This window comes from Castor canadensis, chromosome 6, assembly GCF_047511655.1.
Source record: "Castor canadensis chromosome 6, mCasCan1.hap1v2, whole genome shotgun sequence".
Taxonomy (NCBI): Eukaryota; Metazoa; Chordata; class Mammalia; order Rodentia; family Castoridae; genus Castor; species Castor canadensis.
This window is the reverse complement of record NC_133391.1, coordinates 133789755-133808072: the sequence shown is the minus strand read 5'-3', so window position 1 is coordinate 133808072 and position 18318 is coordinate 133789755. Positions and strand designations below refer to the sequence as shown.

At 35.7% G+C, this 18318-nt stretch overlaps 1 protein-coding gene across 5 annotated transcripts in view; it reads right to left on the bottom strand.

The window, feature by feature from the left end:
• Arl15 (ARF like GTPase 15) overlaps window positions 1-18318 on the bottom strand; it is a 384701-nt gene that overhangs the window by 227372 nt on the left and 139011 nt on the right. For 4 of the 5 annotated variants that reach the window (XR_012449178.1, XM_020171995.2, XM_074077501.1 and 1 more), the window contains exon 3: window positions 12662-12721. The exons of the other annotated variant lie outside the window; for it this stretch is intronic. Coding sequence is in view for 3 of the 4 variants with exons in the window: in XM_020171995.2 (XP_020027584.1) it covers window positions 12662-12721 (60 nt within the window). In the remaining variant the exon portion in view is untranslated. The remainder of the gene's footprint in view (window positions 1-12661; window positions 12722-18318) is intronic. 5 annotated transcript variants of the gene reach the window in all.

Here is an 18318-nt window from a genome sequence, read left to right as displayed (position 1 = left end):
ATTTTGCCAATTTCAAATCAGCAACATGAAGTTTTCATAAGCCTAACAATTAAGGTTGGGAAAAGTGCATCTCTGTGTTTTGAGTATCTTTATAGATTGAACCATAACTGGGTTATTCTAAGAAATCATTCCCTTCATATGATGACTCTGCTATAAATAGAAACCTAAGTCTGGCTTCTTTCCTTAACATTGAGATTTTAGGTTCATCAACTTCATAACCTCTTGATCTTAGAGTTTTAAGTTCTTTATATGTGATCTTTGCAATTCGGCTATATATGACCATGTAGAAATTGCTAATTTTCTTTGAGCCTTTTCTCAATCATGTTCCTTTTAAGCTATGGATCTTACCTTAGCCTATCTAAAATACCTTTTCAATGGAAAGCAACTCAAGAAAAAGACCCCAAATCCCCCAAGAAAAACACTTCCAGCCATTTTTAACCTGAGAAGATGAAGACAATATCTTAATTTTGAAGGATATACTGTATTTTCAATAGTTTTATTGTGCTATGACTGAGATATAATAAACTGCATATTTAACATGTGCAATTTGACAAGTTTTGACATACACACATATGTGAAGTCATCAACACAACCAAGAAAATAAGCACATCCATCATCTCAAGTTTTCCCATGATCCTTATAAGCCCTCTTTCATCCCATGCTTGCCTCCTTCCCCCATCCTCAGGCAATCACTAAGTGTTCCAGCACTAAATATCAGTTTTCATGTTCTAGAATTATACATAAATGGTATGCAAAGTTATCCTATTATAAAAATACTATTTTATTTTGTCTGGCTTTTTTCATTTGGCTTGAGATTCACCCGTTATTAATAGTTCATTTATTTTTATTGCTACATAGTGTTTCATTATAGAATGTACCATAATTATTCTATGCACCGACTGACGACATTCGTGTTGTTTCCAGTTTTGTGATATTACAAATAAAGTTGCTATGGAGATTTGTATATAATACTTTGTGTAAAAGCAACTTTCACTTCTCCTATGAATGGAATGACTTGATTATAAGAGTCTTGTGTTTCCAGAGACGGCAAATCTGTTCTCCACAATGGCTGTACTATCTTACACTTGTACTGGCAGGCAGTAGAGTTAGCAATGCTGTGTCTTGTCAACACTTGATATGGTCAGGCTTCTTCATTTTAGAGAGAAATTCTAATAAGTATGTAGTAATTCTAATTTGCATTTCTCTAATCACCTGTGATGTTAAACATCTTTGCCTATGCTTATTTGCATGGGCTTGCCATCTTTATGTCTTCTTTGCTGAAGCATGTGTACAAATAGTTGCCCATTTTTAATTGAATTCTGAGTGTTCTTTATATACTCTAGATTTAAGTCCTTTACCATGGTTTGCAAATAGTGTTTCATAGTTTATGACTTGTTTTTTCATTCTCTTTCAAAAAAGTGAAAGCTTTAAGTATTATAAAATCTAAGAAAGAATCTAAGAAATTTTTACCTCACTGAAGGTTAAAAGATTTTCTGCTGGTAGTTTTATAGTTTTGGCTTTTAAAATTTATGTCTAGAACCCATTTAGATTTAATTTTTGTACTTGGTAAAAGTAGAGTACTTTTAAATCTTGTTTGATGTGCCATTATTTTGTCTATTTATTATCACTTTCTAATTTTACTGATTTTAACATTTATCTTTTTTTTTTTTGGTAGTACTGGGGTTTGAACTCAGGGCCTCACTTGCTAAGCAGGCGCTCTACTGCTTGAGCCACTCCACTTGAGTCAGCCCAAAGTTACTGCATTTATAGGCACAAATTTCTTTTTTTGGCAATCCTGGGGTTGGGACTTCAGGCCTTACGCTTGCTAGGCAGGTGTTCGATCACCTGAGCCATTCTGACAGCAAATTCTACTGATGTTAACCAGTAAAGAACTTATATAGGTCACTTGTGTAAAAATTATGTATATTTTAAAAGAGCATACATTTTCTATTTGAGTATAAAATATACAATTATTAATTAAATGAAGTTTATTAACTGGTTATACAAATCTTTTAGAAAGCTTCATTTATTTAATCTACTGCCTTCTAAAGAAGTGGGGCTAAATTTCTGTAGTGAGTATAGATCTGGTTTTTCTTACACCTCTGATTTAGTTTCATGTAGTTCAAAAGTATGTAGTCAAATATTTGATTTCTATTTATAACTTTTTGTTGGTTTTACTGTATTTCTTTCTTGAATTTTGGTGAATTTTTTAAATATTCTTTGCTTTCTTTCCTTATATTTCCTTTCTTAAAAATTTCATTCTAAAAATTTCCCATGGAAAAAAATTCATGCAATTCAGATAATGAAAAAATTGTACTTGGACCCTGGGAACTCTCACTCCATTCTCTAAGATAACTTACAATACGAGTTGAGTACATAATCATTGGGAAGATTCTTAAAGCTGCATTTATGAAGCTAGACATTGTGATATACACCTATAATCCCAACACTAGGAAGACTAGGGCAGGAGGATAGCCAGTTTGAGGCCAGCCTGGCATACACAGTGAGTTCGAAACTAGGCGAGACTGCATAGTGAGACCCTATTTCAAAAACAAATGTATTTATGAATACATCATCTTGCCTTTACTGTTGGCATGTTTGCACTTAATTATCTTTAAGACACATATTTAAATTCAGTTTTTCATTTGTTAATTATAGTCTGTACCCTAACGAAGAAAAGAATGTATTTCTATGCTTCTTTACCCCTGACATTGCCCATTTTGAAATCAGAAAAATGCTTGTATGTGTGTATGTCGATGTTGGGAGGAGAAAGAGATAATAATTCGTGATTTGTTTTTCTTCCTTATTCACTGTAGTTGCCACTCAGAGATCGCACTATGTCTTAAGACTTTCTGAATCTGATTTTTTTCCTATTATTTCGTTAATAATTTTATCTTCTCTGTCTTCTGTTTTCACTCATTATAGGGAAGCTGGAACTTCCATAACTATCTACTATATATCAAGTTTTCTCTCATATTTCCAAAGAATTTCTTTTGCATGACATTTTGAAAAAAAATTGTCTTCTTCTGATTACTCTATTACCTCTATGTCTTTGAATAGTTTTTCTTCCAATTTTTGATTGGGTACCTTTCTTTTGTGGTGCTGATTTTGTTCATATTGTTGTATGCCATAATTATATGCTCATCTTTTGCTTAAGAATCTGTCTGCCAGCTCTAGTGTTTACCACTGCCTGTTTCCAGTGATTAATGGGGACAGGCAAGTGGCTTGTCTCCTGTGTGTGGGCTTTCTAACCCACCTGGCAGCCACTACGTACTGATACAGTGCCCTGCCTCTCTGGGTTTAGCACCCACACTCAAGGATGTAGTTTGTGGGTAAACACAGCTGCTATTCACTACTTAACACAAGGGGAAAAGAAAAATAAAGGCACAGCTCCAAATGTAGAGCTCCAATTAATAACTCTGATGAGCTCTTTGATTGAGAATCCGATGAATTCCCCTTCTATTTCATGTCTCCATTATCTGCATCTCAAACTTTGTCTCACTTTCCTTTCTTTATTATAAACTTAAATCTATCTTTGTTATAGATTTAATTTGCCATTGTTTGCTAGTTTGTTTTCTGATAATTTTTGGTCATATCACGAGATCTGTGCCAGGAAGAAAAAACAGACTCATATTTAAAAAAAAAAAAAAAACCCTCAACTTTCCATTTTTAATCATGAAAGTCATTAAATTTAAGAACTTTACATACTTGTATTAAAAATGGTAAGTTTTCATAGTAAATTCCTCATATTATTACCTCACAATGATGCCATCATTATCAGTGACTTTCAAGATTAGAGTGATCAAGCATCTTCAAAAGTGCTTTTGACAATACTTTGGACCTCACAAAATTAAAAATCAACAAATTTGAGATGCTCCCAAACAACACTACCCAGGTCTTTTTTATTCAGCTTTGGATATGTCAGAGAATCAACCTAGTTTGGTGAGTAACAGAAAAACAAATTACTTCTTCCACAGTTGCCAAGGTGCCATTCCAATTACAGGACTCTCGTAAAGTTTAACTTTTTCTGAGAACTTATATAATTATTATTGCCAACATCACTCTCCCTCTAAAATAGAAAAAAAAAAAAGGACTCAGAGATCATGTATACACACATCCACTAATGTATGTGTGTGTTTGTATGTGTGTGTATACATGCATACACATGTGTGGCAGGGATTATTTCTTCAGGGCCAGCATGTAGCTGGTATTCACTAAATCCAATTAAATAGTAACAAAACAATGTTTTGTTTCTGAAGGGTCTCATCATTACTCTTATATCCTGGTGTACAGTTTCACAAATTTCTCTCCAGCTTGAAATTGCTGATATATATTTTATACTATGGTTAATGAATCCTTAGATTATGATGTGTTTCTCAATGCTTTGTAACTCTCCCATAAACCAAACCCAGTGTCCCCCCACAGCTTCTGTCCCCTGTTCATGTTCCTAGAGTATTCTCCTCTGTGAAATCTCCTTTGTCCTTTCTATAGGATCTGGATGGCCTCTTGTACTCAGTCCCATTATAGCACACACCATGTTGAACTATGGTGCTTCTCATGATGATAGGAATTTAAGTTTGTCATCTCTTATTTTATGCCTGAATACCCTGCCTCACACAACACAGAAAAATAACTTTGAGACTTACCCAGATGTGTATTGCACTTAAACATAAAATGAATAATTGAAAGGAAAACAAAGCAAATAGTGCTGCACAATCCTGTGCAATGGCTACAGGCAGGCACTAAGATTAAAGGGCCAGAGTGAAGGAGATACTATCAGTTTCAAGATAAACTACTTATGTTGTATTCAAATGGGAGAACAGTTATTGGCATCACCAGCTGCTAAAAAAGAAAGCAGTCTTGGAAAAGCTGAGTGCCTTGCCCTGTGTCCCATGGCTTGTTTTGTTGGAGGAAAATACTGATCTCCTGACTTCCAGTGCTATTGCTGCAATACCACACAGACTCCAAATACAAATAAATTAGTTGCTATTATGGCAACCCCTGGGAGAAACAGAAGTAGTTATTCCCTTGTGAGGAATAGGAAGTTAAGCTGAGAACCCAACACAAATGTTCTGTGAGCAAGTTTGGAAGAACTGGAAATATGAAATGACCTGATTACCCCTATACAGGAAACAATGGTGGAGCAGCAACCTTCAGAAGCACATGAGATCCCTATTGCCAGGGAAGGGGGATGTGTTAAAAGGCCAGGAAAACTAGGTTCTAGAATATGCTCTGTGTATATAGTCATACAAGAAGTGGACTGTTAAAAGCTATACTAGATGATGACTGGGAAGACAGATTTTAAAAAATTTCCTACGGCACTCCCCCAGAAGAAAACAAAAATTAAGGTCAGGTCTACATGAGCCAGTAACAGACTTTTGGGCCCCTAGGTTCATTTATTTGGCTCTGCTGACTCTTTGGCTCAGTTTTCCCTTAGCAAGTGTAAAAAACGCTTGAACACCACCACCCTGGGATCCTGTTCAACCAATTCAGATAGCTGTGGCCTTTTAACTCACATCCAAGCGACTTGGCTTTGGACCAAAATCATTTCCCTAGTATAGCCCAAGCTTAAGTGAGAAAGCACACAGCTCAGGGAGCCAGGAGTTAACTGGCTGTTCCCATTCCAGAAAGGCCTGGTTATTTTCTTAGATAAAGAAACAATACTATATCAAGAAGTTTCGATCACTTACTATTACATATCACACTAGATCCACCACTATAAAAAGAGAATTAGTGGAAATACCACTGCCTCTTCTCAAAGCATTTCTCTTGAGGAGCTTTAGGCAATTTAACTTTTCTCCTCCAGCCTAATCCTTTGGGAAATAAATAGAGGTGATTTATTAAAACTTGCATTTTCCACATATCCAAACAACAAGAAGAAGTTTAAATGCAAAGAGTGGCAGAGCACCCTGAGACTACCCTCTCCTTGCTGAACCATGTTTCTTCCTTGTGATATAACAGATACAGAATACGCACATTTCCTTGTGTGGAGCTGCCTATAATGCACTTGCAGGACAGTCTTACAGAATTCTGTGAACATGGGCTTATCTGGGTCCTCCTTCTGTGCCATCACCTTTTGCTTAAGACAGAGTTTCTTGTCCCCTCCCCCCACCACATCCAAGTCTGCAGATGTCCAGAATAGTTTTCAAGTGGCAAGCTGCTTTCTTCCAAACCAGCAAGAGATTGCCACAATTCCACCTGTTTCTCTGACAGCCCATACCTGCAAGTCCACCTGCTTATGCTATTTCTTTTTCTAAAGTAAAATCAATTCACTGGATTACACTGACTTTACCTCTCTGCTTTGTAGTACAGCACAACCCTCAGAGCCAGACATTGCATTACGTTCGTAAGCATTTAGCTGGATGTTTTTTCATAGAGGGCACCAAGTATAATATACACAGAGCTCTGAAAATACATGGGAAAAAAATGAAAAAGCTACATTTCCCCCCAAATAATGCAAGGAGGCTCTGAAAGAAGAAAGCTTTATTTTAGTGAATGACATCAAATGGCCTGCAAATAAAGACAGAAATGAAAAGAAACAGGCAGCAGTGCCACCTGAGCTGCCCGTCAAGAAGTTTGCCCTGGACAGTTTCTGGAGAAATTAAGAAATGCAAATAAGCTGGACAGATAAACAGCACCCGGAGATAAGTAACAGGATACAAACAAACAGCACCTTTCACTGTGAGGAGGCAAACAAAGAAACAGGACAGAGTCAACATCTGTTTCCTATAACAGCTTGGCTGCTGAAAGAAGCAACCTTAAAAAATGGCTGAGTTGACAATCCTCAAAAAAATCATTCCCTTGCTATTGCATGGGCTGAAGTACTTGCACTTCTCCACAGTACCCTGGCTACCTTCTAATTTAAAAAAAGAAAGAAAAGGGTTTTTTTCCTTTAGAGGAAAAAGAAAGATAAAAGTGGAAAAAAAATAAAAATCCTCATGAACTCGTTCCATTTGATTGACAACCAGCAGCAATGAATACTAAGCATAAGAGACAGTTAACTGCTTGTCAGCTTTCCTTGTATTTCCTAATGTCAACTGTGAATACAAGCCTGCCAAAGGGCACTTTGGGTGGGAATGGTGGCAGAGTGGGGGTGGGGGGCACCACACACAATTCAGACAAAACTCATGAGTATATTACAGGAAGAAAACAACTTATCTGGCAAAACCATTTATAGTTCTAGAATTCATTTAAGGATTATTATGATGTCTGGATCCTTATCAATAAGTAACATACCAAACATGCTAAGAAGTAAAATTTTCAGTTCTGGGTTCTATCAATTCACACATAAAAAAAATCCATGGATGCACAACAATTTGTGTAGATTTCAGAACTGCTTTTTTTTTTTTTTTTAATTGGGACTGGGTTTGAACTCAGGGTTTCATGCTTGCAAAGCAGGCACTCTACCACTTGAGCCACACCTTCAGTCCACTTTGCTCTGATTATTTTGAAAATGGGGGTCTCATGGACTATTTGCCTGGGCTGGCCTCAAACCTTAACTCTCTGGATCTCAGCCTGCCAAGTAGCTAGGATTACAGGCATGAGCCATGGTACCTGGCTCAGAACTGCAAATTTCTAAAATGAAAACCTATCAGAGCTGCAATGTTACTGCTGTGTAGATGACTGCTTTCAACTCAGCTGAATGACAGATGCTTCACCTATCTCAGAACAGTGCTAAATGACAAAGGACAAAAGGAACTAAGAGGCAAAGAGTTTTCAGGTGAAATCTGAAAAGAGAACTAAAGGTTACAAGGTGGAAGGAGGCAAGAATATCAATATTAACTCACATGTGCAGTACCTAAATTATGCTAAGCCACTAAGCAATCATTCCCATTGAGTCTCTACCTAAAGACTTTTCAGTTTAAACAGGTATAACACAATGAAGGAAAAAGAAGACCACAGAGAGAAAAAACAATATGTGATGGGTGTTATTTTGAGAGACCCTGGGAAAAAAGGCTTTTGAAAGGTATCTCTTTTTTTGGTTGGACGAGTCAGTAGTGAGAGTGTAATTACAATGAAAGCAAAGCTTGCATAATGGTAGCTACCGGCCAGGCAAGCTCTAAGTACTTACTTGGCCTGCGTTAACTAATTTAGTCCTCAGAAAGATACTGGAGCTAATACTGCTGTTTTACAGATAGGGAAGATACCAGACGATGGATGCACCCAGAATCATACAGAATGACTATGCCTGGAAATAAGTCACTAGAGAAGGAAAAGTCCCTGAAAAATTTTTTTAAAAGACTAATCCAGCTGTCCACCCAGGATCCCTGGTAGGTGCCTCGTACAAAAACCAGACTTAAAAAAAAAAAGAAAGAAAGAAAATCCAGCGTAAGGCAAGCAGAAGAGCAGGGCATGGTGGTACAGGCCTATAATCTTAGCACTCAGGAAGCTGAGACAAGAAGATAGCAAGTTTCCAGCCAACCTGGGCTAAACAGTGAGACCCTGTAGCAAAACAAACAAACAAAAAGCAAAACAAGTAGAGTAACTCAGACTAAAAGAGAAGAGATTTAGATTAGCTCCAGTGAAAGCCATGTGAATGAAAGAACATATAGGGAAAAGTAGTTCAGTGAGCAGAGCAATGGAACATACTACAGAATGCCCTCATGGCATCAGAACTAACACTTGGCCCTGCAGGACAGTCTTAGGAAATTCCTTCAGAGATGAAAAGATTAACCCAGGAATTTCTCTAGGCCAACAGGAATCAATATTTAGCTTTAATTAAGGAAAGAAAATATGCAATCTCTCCCCAATCCACCATTGTGTGCCTATCACCTGGCTTATACAGAGACAGAGCTTGTCTTGAGCATTACAGCCACCACAACCCATAGAATTGAGCCTGGCAAATAATACACACCCAGTAAATATTTGTCAAATAAGTAAATACGAAGGAAAAAAAAGAAAAGAGTATGAAAATGCAATGATTGTGGGAGATTCTAGAAAGTTTGGAAATAGCAGTAAGAACAATGCAGGGGGAGGTCTTGATGAAATCAAAGAAGTCAGCCAGAATCAGAACTGAGCAAGAGCTTGACCCAAAAGACCTCAAAATACAAGACTGACAGGGGAGGAAAACTAGATGACAGAAGTAGCCACAATAATTCAGAGATTAAGTTCCATAAAAGGTTTTGGGCAGAGGGCAAGGTGTTCATGTTTCGTAAAGATGGTGTTTTATCAATAGAGTGCTAATGGAAGAAACACCAACTTGTGAAGACTTTCAGTGGCACAGATAATAATGACAAAAGCAGCAGCAGATGACATGTGGGAGCAATTCTCTAGAGCCAGGACTGGGCAAAATGCTTTATGCATCTGGTTTACTGGTTAAGCACACCTTCTCCAAACGCCCCTAGTCAAGTCTTGGTATCAGACGTCTTATCTGTGAGATAACAGCATTCACTCTCTAGCTATGATGTTACAAAGGTTAAGTGAAAAAGGTGGAGGGAGAGAAGAAGCAGTAAGAGAAAAACAGAAGAAAATTTAGTGTTCCAATTTCATGTATAATTAAGCATAATCAGTGCGGCCTGATGGGTGTGGCAGGTAAGGTGAAGAGAGCAAGCCGTTCTTCTCCTCTTCCTCTTTTTTCTCCTCCTCCTTCTTGTTCAGTACTAAGGTTTGAACTCAGGGCCTTGGACCTGTTAGGCAGGCACTCTACCACTTGAGCCACACCCTCGGCCCCCTGTGCTTTATTTTTCAGATTGGGTTTCATACTTTTCTCCCAGCTCGGATTATAAACTTGACCCACTACATCCAGCTTATTTGTTGACATGGGATTTTGCTAATGTTTTACCCAGGCTGACCTTGAACCTTGAACTCCCAATCTCTGTCTCTTGAGTAGATGAAATTATAGGTATGAGCCACCACATCTGGCTAAAAAATTCTTAAAGTAGCAAAAAATGAACTGGCCCATCATACATCCAGGCTGGAATATCTTTGTGTCATTTTTAACCTTGTACTTTAGGGTTTTTCTCCCCTTAATTTCATCATTTTCAATTGTGATAGGACAACTGAGTAAATGGTAGGAAAACACCATATCAGAAGGATATGGTGAGATTTTTTTTAAGACAAAAAAACATGGAAGTACCTTCATAAGACAGAAAATTGTAAAGATCATAATATTAACTATTGGTATAAGTTTACTTATGTTTAACATATATATATATAATATATACACATGTGCACATGTGTTTGTAAATACACATAGTTTATTACTGTGATCTTCCAAAAGTGACTCCATTTATCATTGCTATTTTCATCCCTTACCATTTCTTCTTACTGGACAAGGAGCACAAGTTCATGGCCTTTTTACCTTGAAAAAGTGAGAAATTTAACTTAAGTTTGGGAAGGGGAGTGATGGAAAGCCTTAGAGTCACCTGCAATGGTCAGCAGGGAGGAACATGGCCATCCTCCTGAGTTAACCCCAGGATGAAGACACCTACCCATGCATTCCGCAGTAAGACTTGAATGCCGAAGTTCTCCCTACACTGACAATTTTATTAAACTTCAAATAACCTATATAAAGTTCAAATAAACTAGGTAAACAATGCTACACAGGTTTCCTGTCTTCCCCCAGTGGTCCTAAAACACTCTTTTCTCCCAAACTTAAAAATTCTCAGTCAAGTAGCTCTTAGACAACTTGATTTCAGTAGGTCATGGTTCTCCCTTCATGCCTAACACCTTACATGGAGGTGATCCCCTAGGCACCTACAATATACTTTAAGTCCCAGGAAAGCTGTATTTTCCTTATATGAGTGAGTCTACCTGCTCTTGGGACTCGTACCCAGTCCAAAAAAATTTCAATAAATGCATTAGTGAGTGAATCATCAAAGAACCAACTCCCTTTATTGCTCACCAGTGAGGCTGTGACACGGGCTATTCTGAAAGCCACCTTTTCCTTGAGATAGTCTCTCAACTGAAACCAGAGCTATTCAAGTTGAAGGGAGGTAAAAGAATCTATGCTTAGGCTGGAAATTTGCTCTTTAATACTAATGCATACACAAAATCCACATATCATTAGTCTGGAATTCACATATCTGGTCCATTCCCTGAGGTTTAACTCATTGCAAAATAGATGCAAACTAAAATGTTATCAATAAATCCTATGGTATCTTTTCTAGTGTAATTCCCATTTTAGTACTGTTTGGGCACAGTTTATTAAGCAAAATTACACTTTGCTTGGGAACAGACCAATCCCTACCCTATGCACCCCTAACCTTCCAACTTGGTCTTTCACTACACTGAATTTCAGTGGCACAGAGCCAAGGCTGTAATAAATCCCTTTAAGTGCTCTTTTTTTTTTCTTAACTGTCCAGAGACCTTCACTATTGATCTCATCCAAATAAATAAGTTGCAGAATAAATACCTTAGCAACTAATCAGTTTTTTACACCTGTGGGTGTTCAATAAAAGTTTCATGTCTGATCCAATAATAAAATACTGTGTCCCAGCTACACTTAAAATCAATAGGACTCTCAAACCATACATTTAGATACTCTAGATTCTTATAATATGTTCTCTGACTATGAAATATCCATAAATAATATTACTGGCACTAAGAAAGAAACAGCCACCAGAAACCCAGCAGTATTAAAATACTAAATCTTAAAAAGTATTTTAAAAATTTGTATAAGAAAGTCATTGTAAGAATATTCATGTTATATGATTTTTAAAGTCAAAAAATTGTCAAACATTTTTAAAGGAAAATCAGAATTTATCAATCATATTTTTCAATATTTTTGTTGTAAAAGCTGAGGACAGCTGTAAAACCAACTAACAGAAACAATCTGTCCTAGATATTGCTCTGAAAACAGTCACTTGAAAAGATCAGTCAACATTTTATTAGATAAAACTAAGAAGGTACCAAACATTAAAAATGGCATTAAAGTTCATGTTTAAATTTCATCAAGCTAAAAATAGGTCATAATTAGATTGGCTCTAAAGGAGAATAGAAGGAAAAAAAAAAACCCAAACAAAACAGGGTAAGGTCAATATCACAAAGTAATTAAAGAGATAGAAGAGAACTTTCTTCTAAGTCATTAAACTCACAGATATTATACTAAACTCGAGGCACTCACCATTTTCCTGTGCCATTAGAGAATTTAGTAGGTTCACTGAATTGACTGATTTCTTTGTTAATCTATTTACATGGGTTAAGACCCTGGCTGACATAAAACACAACCAAAAAAGTGCCAGACAGAGAGTGTAATGAAAGACTGAGTGATGTATGCTTTGGGGTACAGCCTATCCAATAAATGTGCTTGGCCAGCAAAGAACCCATTGGCAAGGTTTATTATCAGAACAAATATACCCTAAAGAGTGAATACAATCAAACTTGCAGAATAAATTCAAACTAAAACACAATTCTTTACCCTCGGTGTTTTTTTAATGATTTTAAACTTCTCTCAAGCAAAACCATTAAGTATGCCATATCAATTGTCATTAATGTAGTTCTTTGACTCATACCAAAGAAAGCAAAGTTTATGTTACAAAGACTAACAACTTTTAAAACATATTTAAAGAAAGAAGGAAATATTTCTAGGAACTGTATCATCAAGAGAAAAGGTAAAAATGAATCATCTGGAATAAAGAATTATGCTTTAATTACATATAATACATGATTATCAAATTAGTGAAGTTAAGGCCAGAGATAGAAAGGATTTTAAATGTTATACCTCCAAGTTCTTTTACATTCAAGATGGCATTCTGGAATGGCACTGCCTTTATACTAAAACCTAAAATTAGAAAACAAAAATAAAAGAATTAGCAACTTCACTTTTAAATCAAAATATTAAAATGCTCAAATCTTTGAGAGTTTTTTCTGTTTTTCATGTCTCATATTTAATTTCTAACATAAGCCAATTAACCTCATGTTATCATCTTTAATTCTGAAAACATAGATTACAAGCAAAATATAACACTATTCTCTTTATTTCAAAATAATGCCTACTCTTTAATGCATAATGTCTATGTAACTTTTATCACTTGTAAGAAGGATACTTGGAAGTATAGAAAAACTTTATAAGGGGCCTTTGGATCTATTCTTAAAGTTAATGTCTTACTACTTTTTCTCATATGTATCTCAGGAACCCTAAAGATTAAGATACTTAAATTGTGACCACCTTATATTAGAATTATATTGGACTCACGTCAGTGTTTTCTTTTAAGGACATGGTTAATAATGCATACATATATTTTTCTTAAAAGTACGATCATAACTATCCATTTATGCAAGGAAATCATTTCATAATACATATAATAAAATATCTTTAGAGTATATAGTTCTATGATTAACAATGTATTTAGGACTTGATTACTATCATTCAAGTCAATCAATGTGCATGCATACACCTCACAGATGTCCAAATATACACACTGGATATTTCTGAACAGAGCCACAAGAAACTAGGACTGGTAATGACTCTTGGGAGAACTAAGGATCTAGAAGTCTGCAATGAAAGGGAGTCTTGTTTCAACTGACTATTTTGCCATGTCTTTTTTTATCAATAAAAGTTCCACTAATTTTTAAAACCTAATTTATCAGTAGTTTTAGACTATTCATTTCATTTAAGATTTTAAGCATTAGTAAATATATGCACACATAGGATGAATAAAACACAGTCCCTTTTCCAAGAAATTAGCAATAAAACACACAAATACTTTTCACTGGAGGCAAGTTATGATAGGTGCCTGGAAAGATGAAAAGATATATACACTATGATGTGGACAACAATTATTTTTCATGGTTTTTCTTTGCTTTATAAAAAATTAAATCAGTCTGTGCCTGTTTAGTCTGGCCTAGCTCTCATGCTTCTTTACTGCATGTTGTTCAGGTCTTTAACAAATGGTCCGTTAACCTCCACATAAGGCAGTGTCATGAAGTGATTGAAGAACTGACTCTGGAATCAGACAGAACTGAATTTAAATTCTAGCTCTGCTCTTTATCAGCACTGTGATCATGGACAACCTACTAGCCTAGATTTTCTCATCTATAAATAAGGATGACAATATTTACTTCACAACACTGTTTTAAGGATATGACAAAGTGCACCATGTTTATCTCAGTGCCTCAAATCAATATGTATCTGCTAGCATTATGCTTTAATCAATACTCATTTGTCAGTAATTTAATCACTAGGTATAAATACTTTCTTCCTGGCAGATTATATTACAAACTCATAAAAAGAAATTCTGGGTGCTCATTTATTAACCAAGTACTTTGTTGGTATGATGGAGGTGTCAACAGTTGACACTTGCTACACAGGAAGTAAAACATTCACTGGGCCCTTTAGTAATCTTCCAGAACATACCCTTCCTTTATGGGTTAGTGCAGAATGACACAGTCAGTGCAGCATTATGGTTCATGGTGCATGAAGTCATTGGATCCCATAAGATAACAGGAGGAATGAGGAGATAGTCTGATGTGGCTGAAACACTGGAGTATACGTGGGCCTTCAGGAAAGCCTCTGCAGGTGTGTGGCCTCTGGGAAATCAGGAAAAGTCAGTGCCAATCACAATACCCCTGCTGGCACCAAAATTCCCCTACAGGAGACTTAGATACTTGAATGCATCTACCTACCTCACATAGATATTATAGGGATTAAAGGCAATCATTGTGAAATCCTGGAAACAAAAAAGTCTCCTGCAAATGCTAAACAGTCTATTAGTGGTTATGTTCTCAACAATTCCAGAATACATTTTCAGAGATATAGTATAGGTCCCAACTTTGAAAAAGAAAGGTATTGGGCACACCAATGATATTTAATCAGCTTTGATTCTCAAAAACTGGCACTCAGAGAAGTAACATCCTCCCAGAAGTGGCTGCCCCATATGCAAAATATAACTTCAGAAATTTACTAATTTAACTCTTTAAATCCTTGAAGTCTTCATAATAAATCAACTATAAAAATGTCTTCAAATCAAATGTTCATGTTAAGCAAAGTAACCTCACAATGTTATTTATATGTTTCTGCAGAATACTCAGAAATGTTGTTTTCCCATGTAGAACATGTGTGCCTAGATTTATTTACCAAAGGTATACGTGGTCCTTCATATGGCTGCCTCCATATTAATTTTACAATATAGCTGTAGTAGTTACTGTTCAAAGAACAAAGTCTAAATACTTAGTCCAGAAAATAAGAAAATGAAACTATTCATGGAAGAGAAACAATGTTTTTCTACTTTAGTCATTCTAAGCATTTGCAAAGGTTAAACAGAACTAAAAATTTAAAGTAATACTTTCAATTCACCAGCAGGGCAACCAAGAAGGGCAACTATACCACTCTTTTATTCATTTTCATTAGATTGGATACAAGGAGGGGAATAAATATTTAGTAGAGATACAAAGTCAAACCATCAAAAAACTTTTCTCAAAGTATTGCTTTGAGGAACAAGAACACGGGTTTTAGAGTGAGGAAGTCTGTGCTCAAATTCTGACTCCACCATTTATTAGCTGTTTGACTTTGAGCAAGTTAATTTGTCAGGGAAAATTTCTTTGGAATCCTTGAACTAAGTTGATTTTCTTAAATCCATGCTCCTACATCACTCAATATGTCTGTTGAAGAAATGAATATGATTTTGTTAAAGAAAAGATAGTAAGAAAAACAGTGTTTTTGCTAGTTTGAGATAAGGATAGCTATACAGATTCCTAGTGTTGTTTCCATGCACATGTGTATTGCAACCCCAATTGGTTCATCTCTACCAGACCTCTTCACTACTTCCTAGTCCCATTACTATAGTGGCCTCTGCCAGTTTAAGATTACTATATTCACTCCTATACATGGAATAAAAATAATAGCATGAATTTAGAAAACCCCTTTAAATACATTCCTAATAAAAACAGGAACTTGGGAAAGGAGAAAACATGTCCAACTGGCTGAGCCCTGACTGTGATCATCTCTTGCTTCTTCAGACACTAAGTGTCCTCTTATGGTCTGCACTGGGAGTCAGTGTGTAGATTTGACAAGACACTGCCTAGGAGTCCAAGACACAGTCACATTTTTTCATTGCCTTGGCCTTGAAGTCATCATCTGCAAAATGAGTGAACTACATTAGCTCGTTAAGGGTTCCTCTAAAATTAGGGCTTCATTATTCATATTAAACAAGAAGGAGGAAATAAGAGGAACAACTGAGTTGACCCTTAGTAGCCTCTAGGATTTGGCTGAAGACCTCAAGGGTAGGCCTCCCCAGACTCCATTCAAACTACTGGATGGCGGAAGCCGAAGTTATACATTCATTTTTTCCTGGCCTATCTAAGCTATATTAGTAAGAATGAAAACTCCCCTAAGATTTAACCCCACAAATTTTATTAAATATATGAGTTTAGTAACTCTGTAGGGAAATCATTGTTTGCGGAGCCTTTCAGTGCTCATTTTGCAATCCTTAAATCCAACAAAAACTGTGATACAAGGGAGATGGATTTGAAATTTCTCATGCAGGAAAAGCATTCCTGGGATTGTAACAAAATTAGTTTTGGGAGGAAGGTTAGTCTATTTTCACTCATCATGTGGAACACTTGAGTGTTTTACTTGGGCCTACATACCCAAAGTCTCCTCTTCCAGTTCCCCAAGTATGTACACATACCCACTTGATGTGTGCTTTTGAAATTCCTGGGTCACTTTAAGAATTGCCAAAGGGAAAGACATTCATACATCTGATGGTCTTGATCTGGACCAAGAGCATTATTTATGTCATGGTAATCTGGGGATGTTTGGACAAAAATCTAGCAAAATTCTCCTAAATATGATTTCAACATCATAAAAGGAAATTTAATCTCCTGGCATTTACAAAACACAATTCTTTAAACAGATAGCAAAATCTGATTTTCTAACTTGTTTCTCTGGTTAACTTAACACAAATGCAACTAATACTGACATTACTGAAATACTTCATTCAAATTTTCATGAGCTTTTTGTCTTTCTTTCAAACTGTCAAGATCTTTTTCTATTTTAACTGGGTGACATACTACTTGACATTTTTTCAAATACAGAAATAGATATTCCTAAAGATATTTTCAACAATTTTTAATTCCAAGTGTTCAGTTTTCTCTAGGTTGTTTTCCATGTTCTGTCAACATATTATCCCAGACCTTCAGATTCCATTCCTCTGGTTTAGGGGAAAAAAAGGGGTGTGTATGTGAATATCTCTGTAATCTATAGTTTAACAACCCATCTTATCAACAAATTCCTTGCACATATACAGTTAAAGAATTCACTCTGAACAGAATTCACTTTTGTTTTTAGACCAGGGAATAGGCAACCCAACCAGTCCTGCTCTTTGGAGGATTTTTTTAACCCTTTAAATTTTGACAATTTTAGTATCCTGTTAAAATTATGCCAAATCTGAAAGCATGCTGAAGCTAATGGTCCAATAAAGTTTGGATTCCCTTTCTTCCTGGAAAAAAGGCAGACAGGGATTCTTGCCTTGTTGAACTTGAATGGAATGCCCGTCTTACAATGTTTTCATTTCATAAGAAACCAACTCAAAAGGTAGATTCTCTTTTTAATTGTTCAAAGCTTCCAACAAATATTTCGTTTGTAATTGGCTTTATATTGTCAAAACATTACAAAACAGAGGAATAATTTATAAGAATACAGTTTTAGTATAATTCAGCCACATCCACAAAGCACATTGTTATTTTTACATGTTCTCTTTCAATTACACTCAAATGCATAGTTTTTCACGATTTAATTTTTAAAAATGTAAATTTAATTTTTTCGACAGATTGTATACATTGTATAATCTATAATCATTTCAATTGAGGTACCAAAATTTATTTAACAAACTCTCTTGCTTTAGGACATTACTTTAAAAGTTTTGTTATTGCACAAAATGTTGCAAGAAATTCTCTTATGCTTATAGTTTCTTTTAAATTAGTTGCTTATAATAAATTGCCAAAAGCACCATTCCTAGGTCTGTGGAAAGAGTCAATAACAATCACAATGGCACCATTAATACATGTATTCACCAAGGCCACTACAATCTTACTTACATCGGGTCTTAACCTAAAGAAATGAGTTTTGGCAAATTCAAGTATAAAACTAGTATTTTCCCGTTTATTCTCTAGTAAAGATGAATTTCCAGTAAAACAGAATCTTTTCAATTTATTTCTTTGCCATTTATTCTGTTTATGAATTATCTCTTTGTGGACTTAATTTATGTTAGATTCTAGATGCTACCTATAAATGTGATTGAATTCTCTAAATAAGAGTCATGAATTCTTATCTGTAATATCTGATTCAAATATTTTTCAACAGTATTCCTTTATTTTTGTGTTTCTCTTGCTAATTTTAGCTCTCCAATGACTCTAAATGTTTGTATGGTCAAGTCCTTT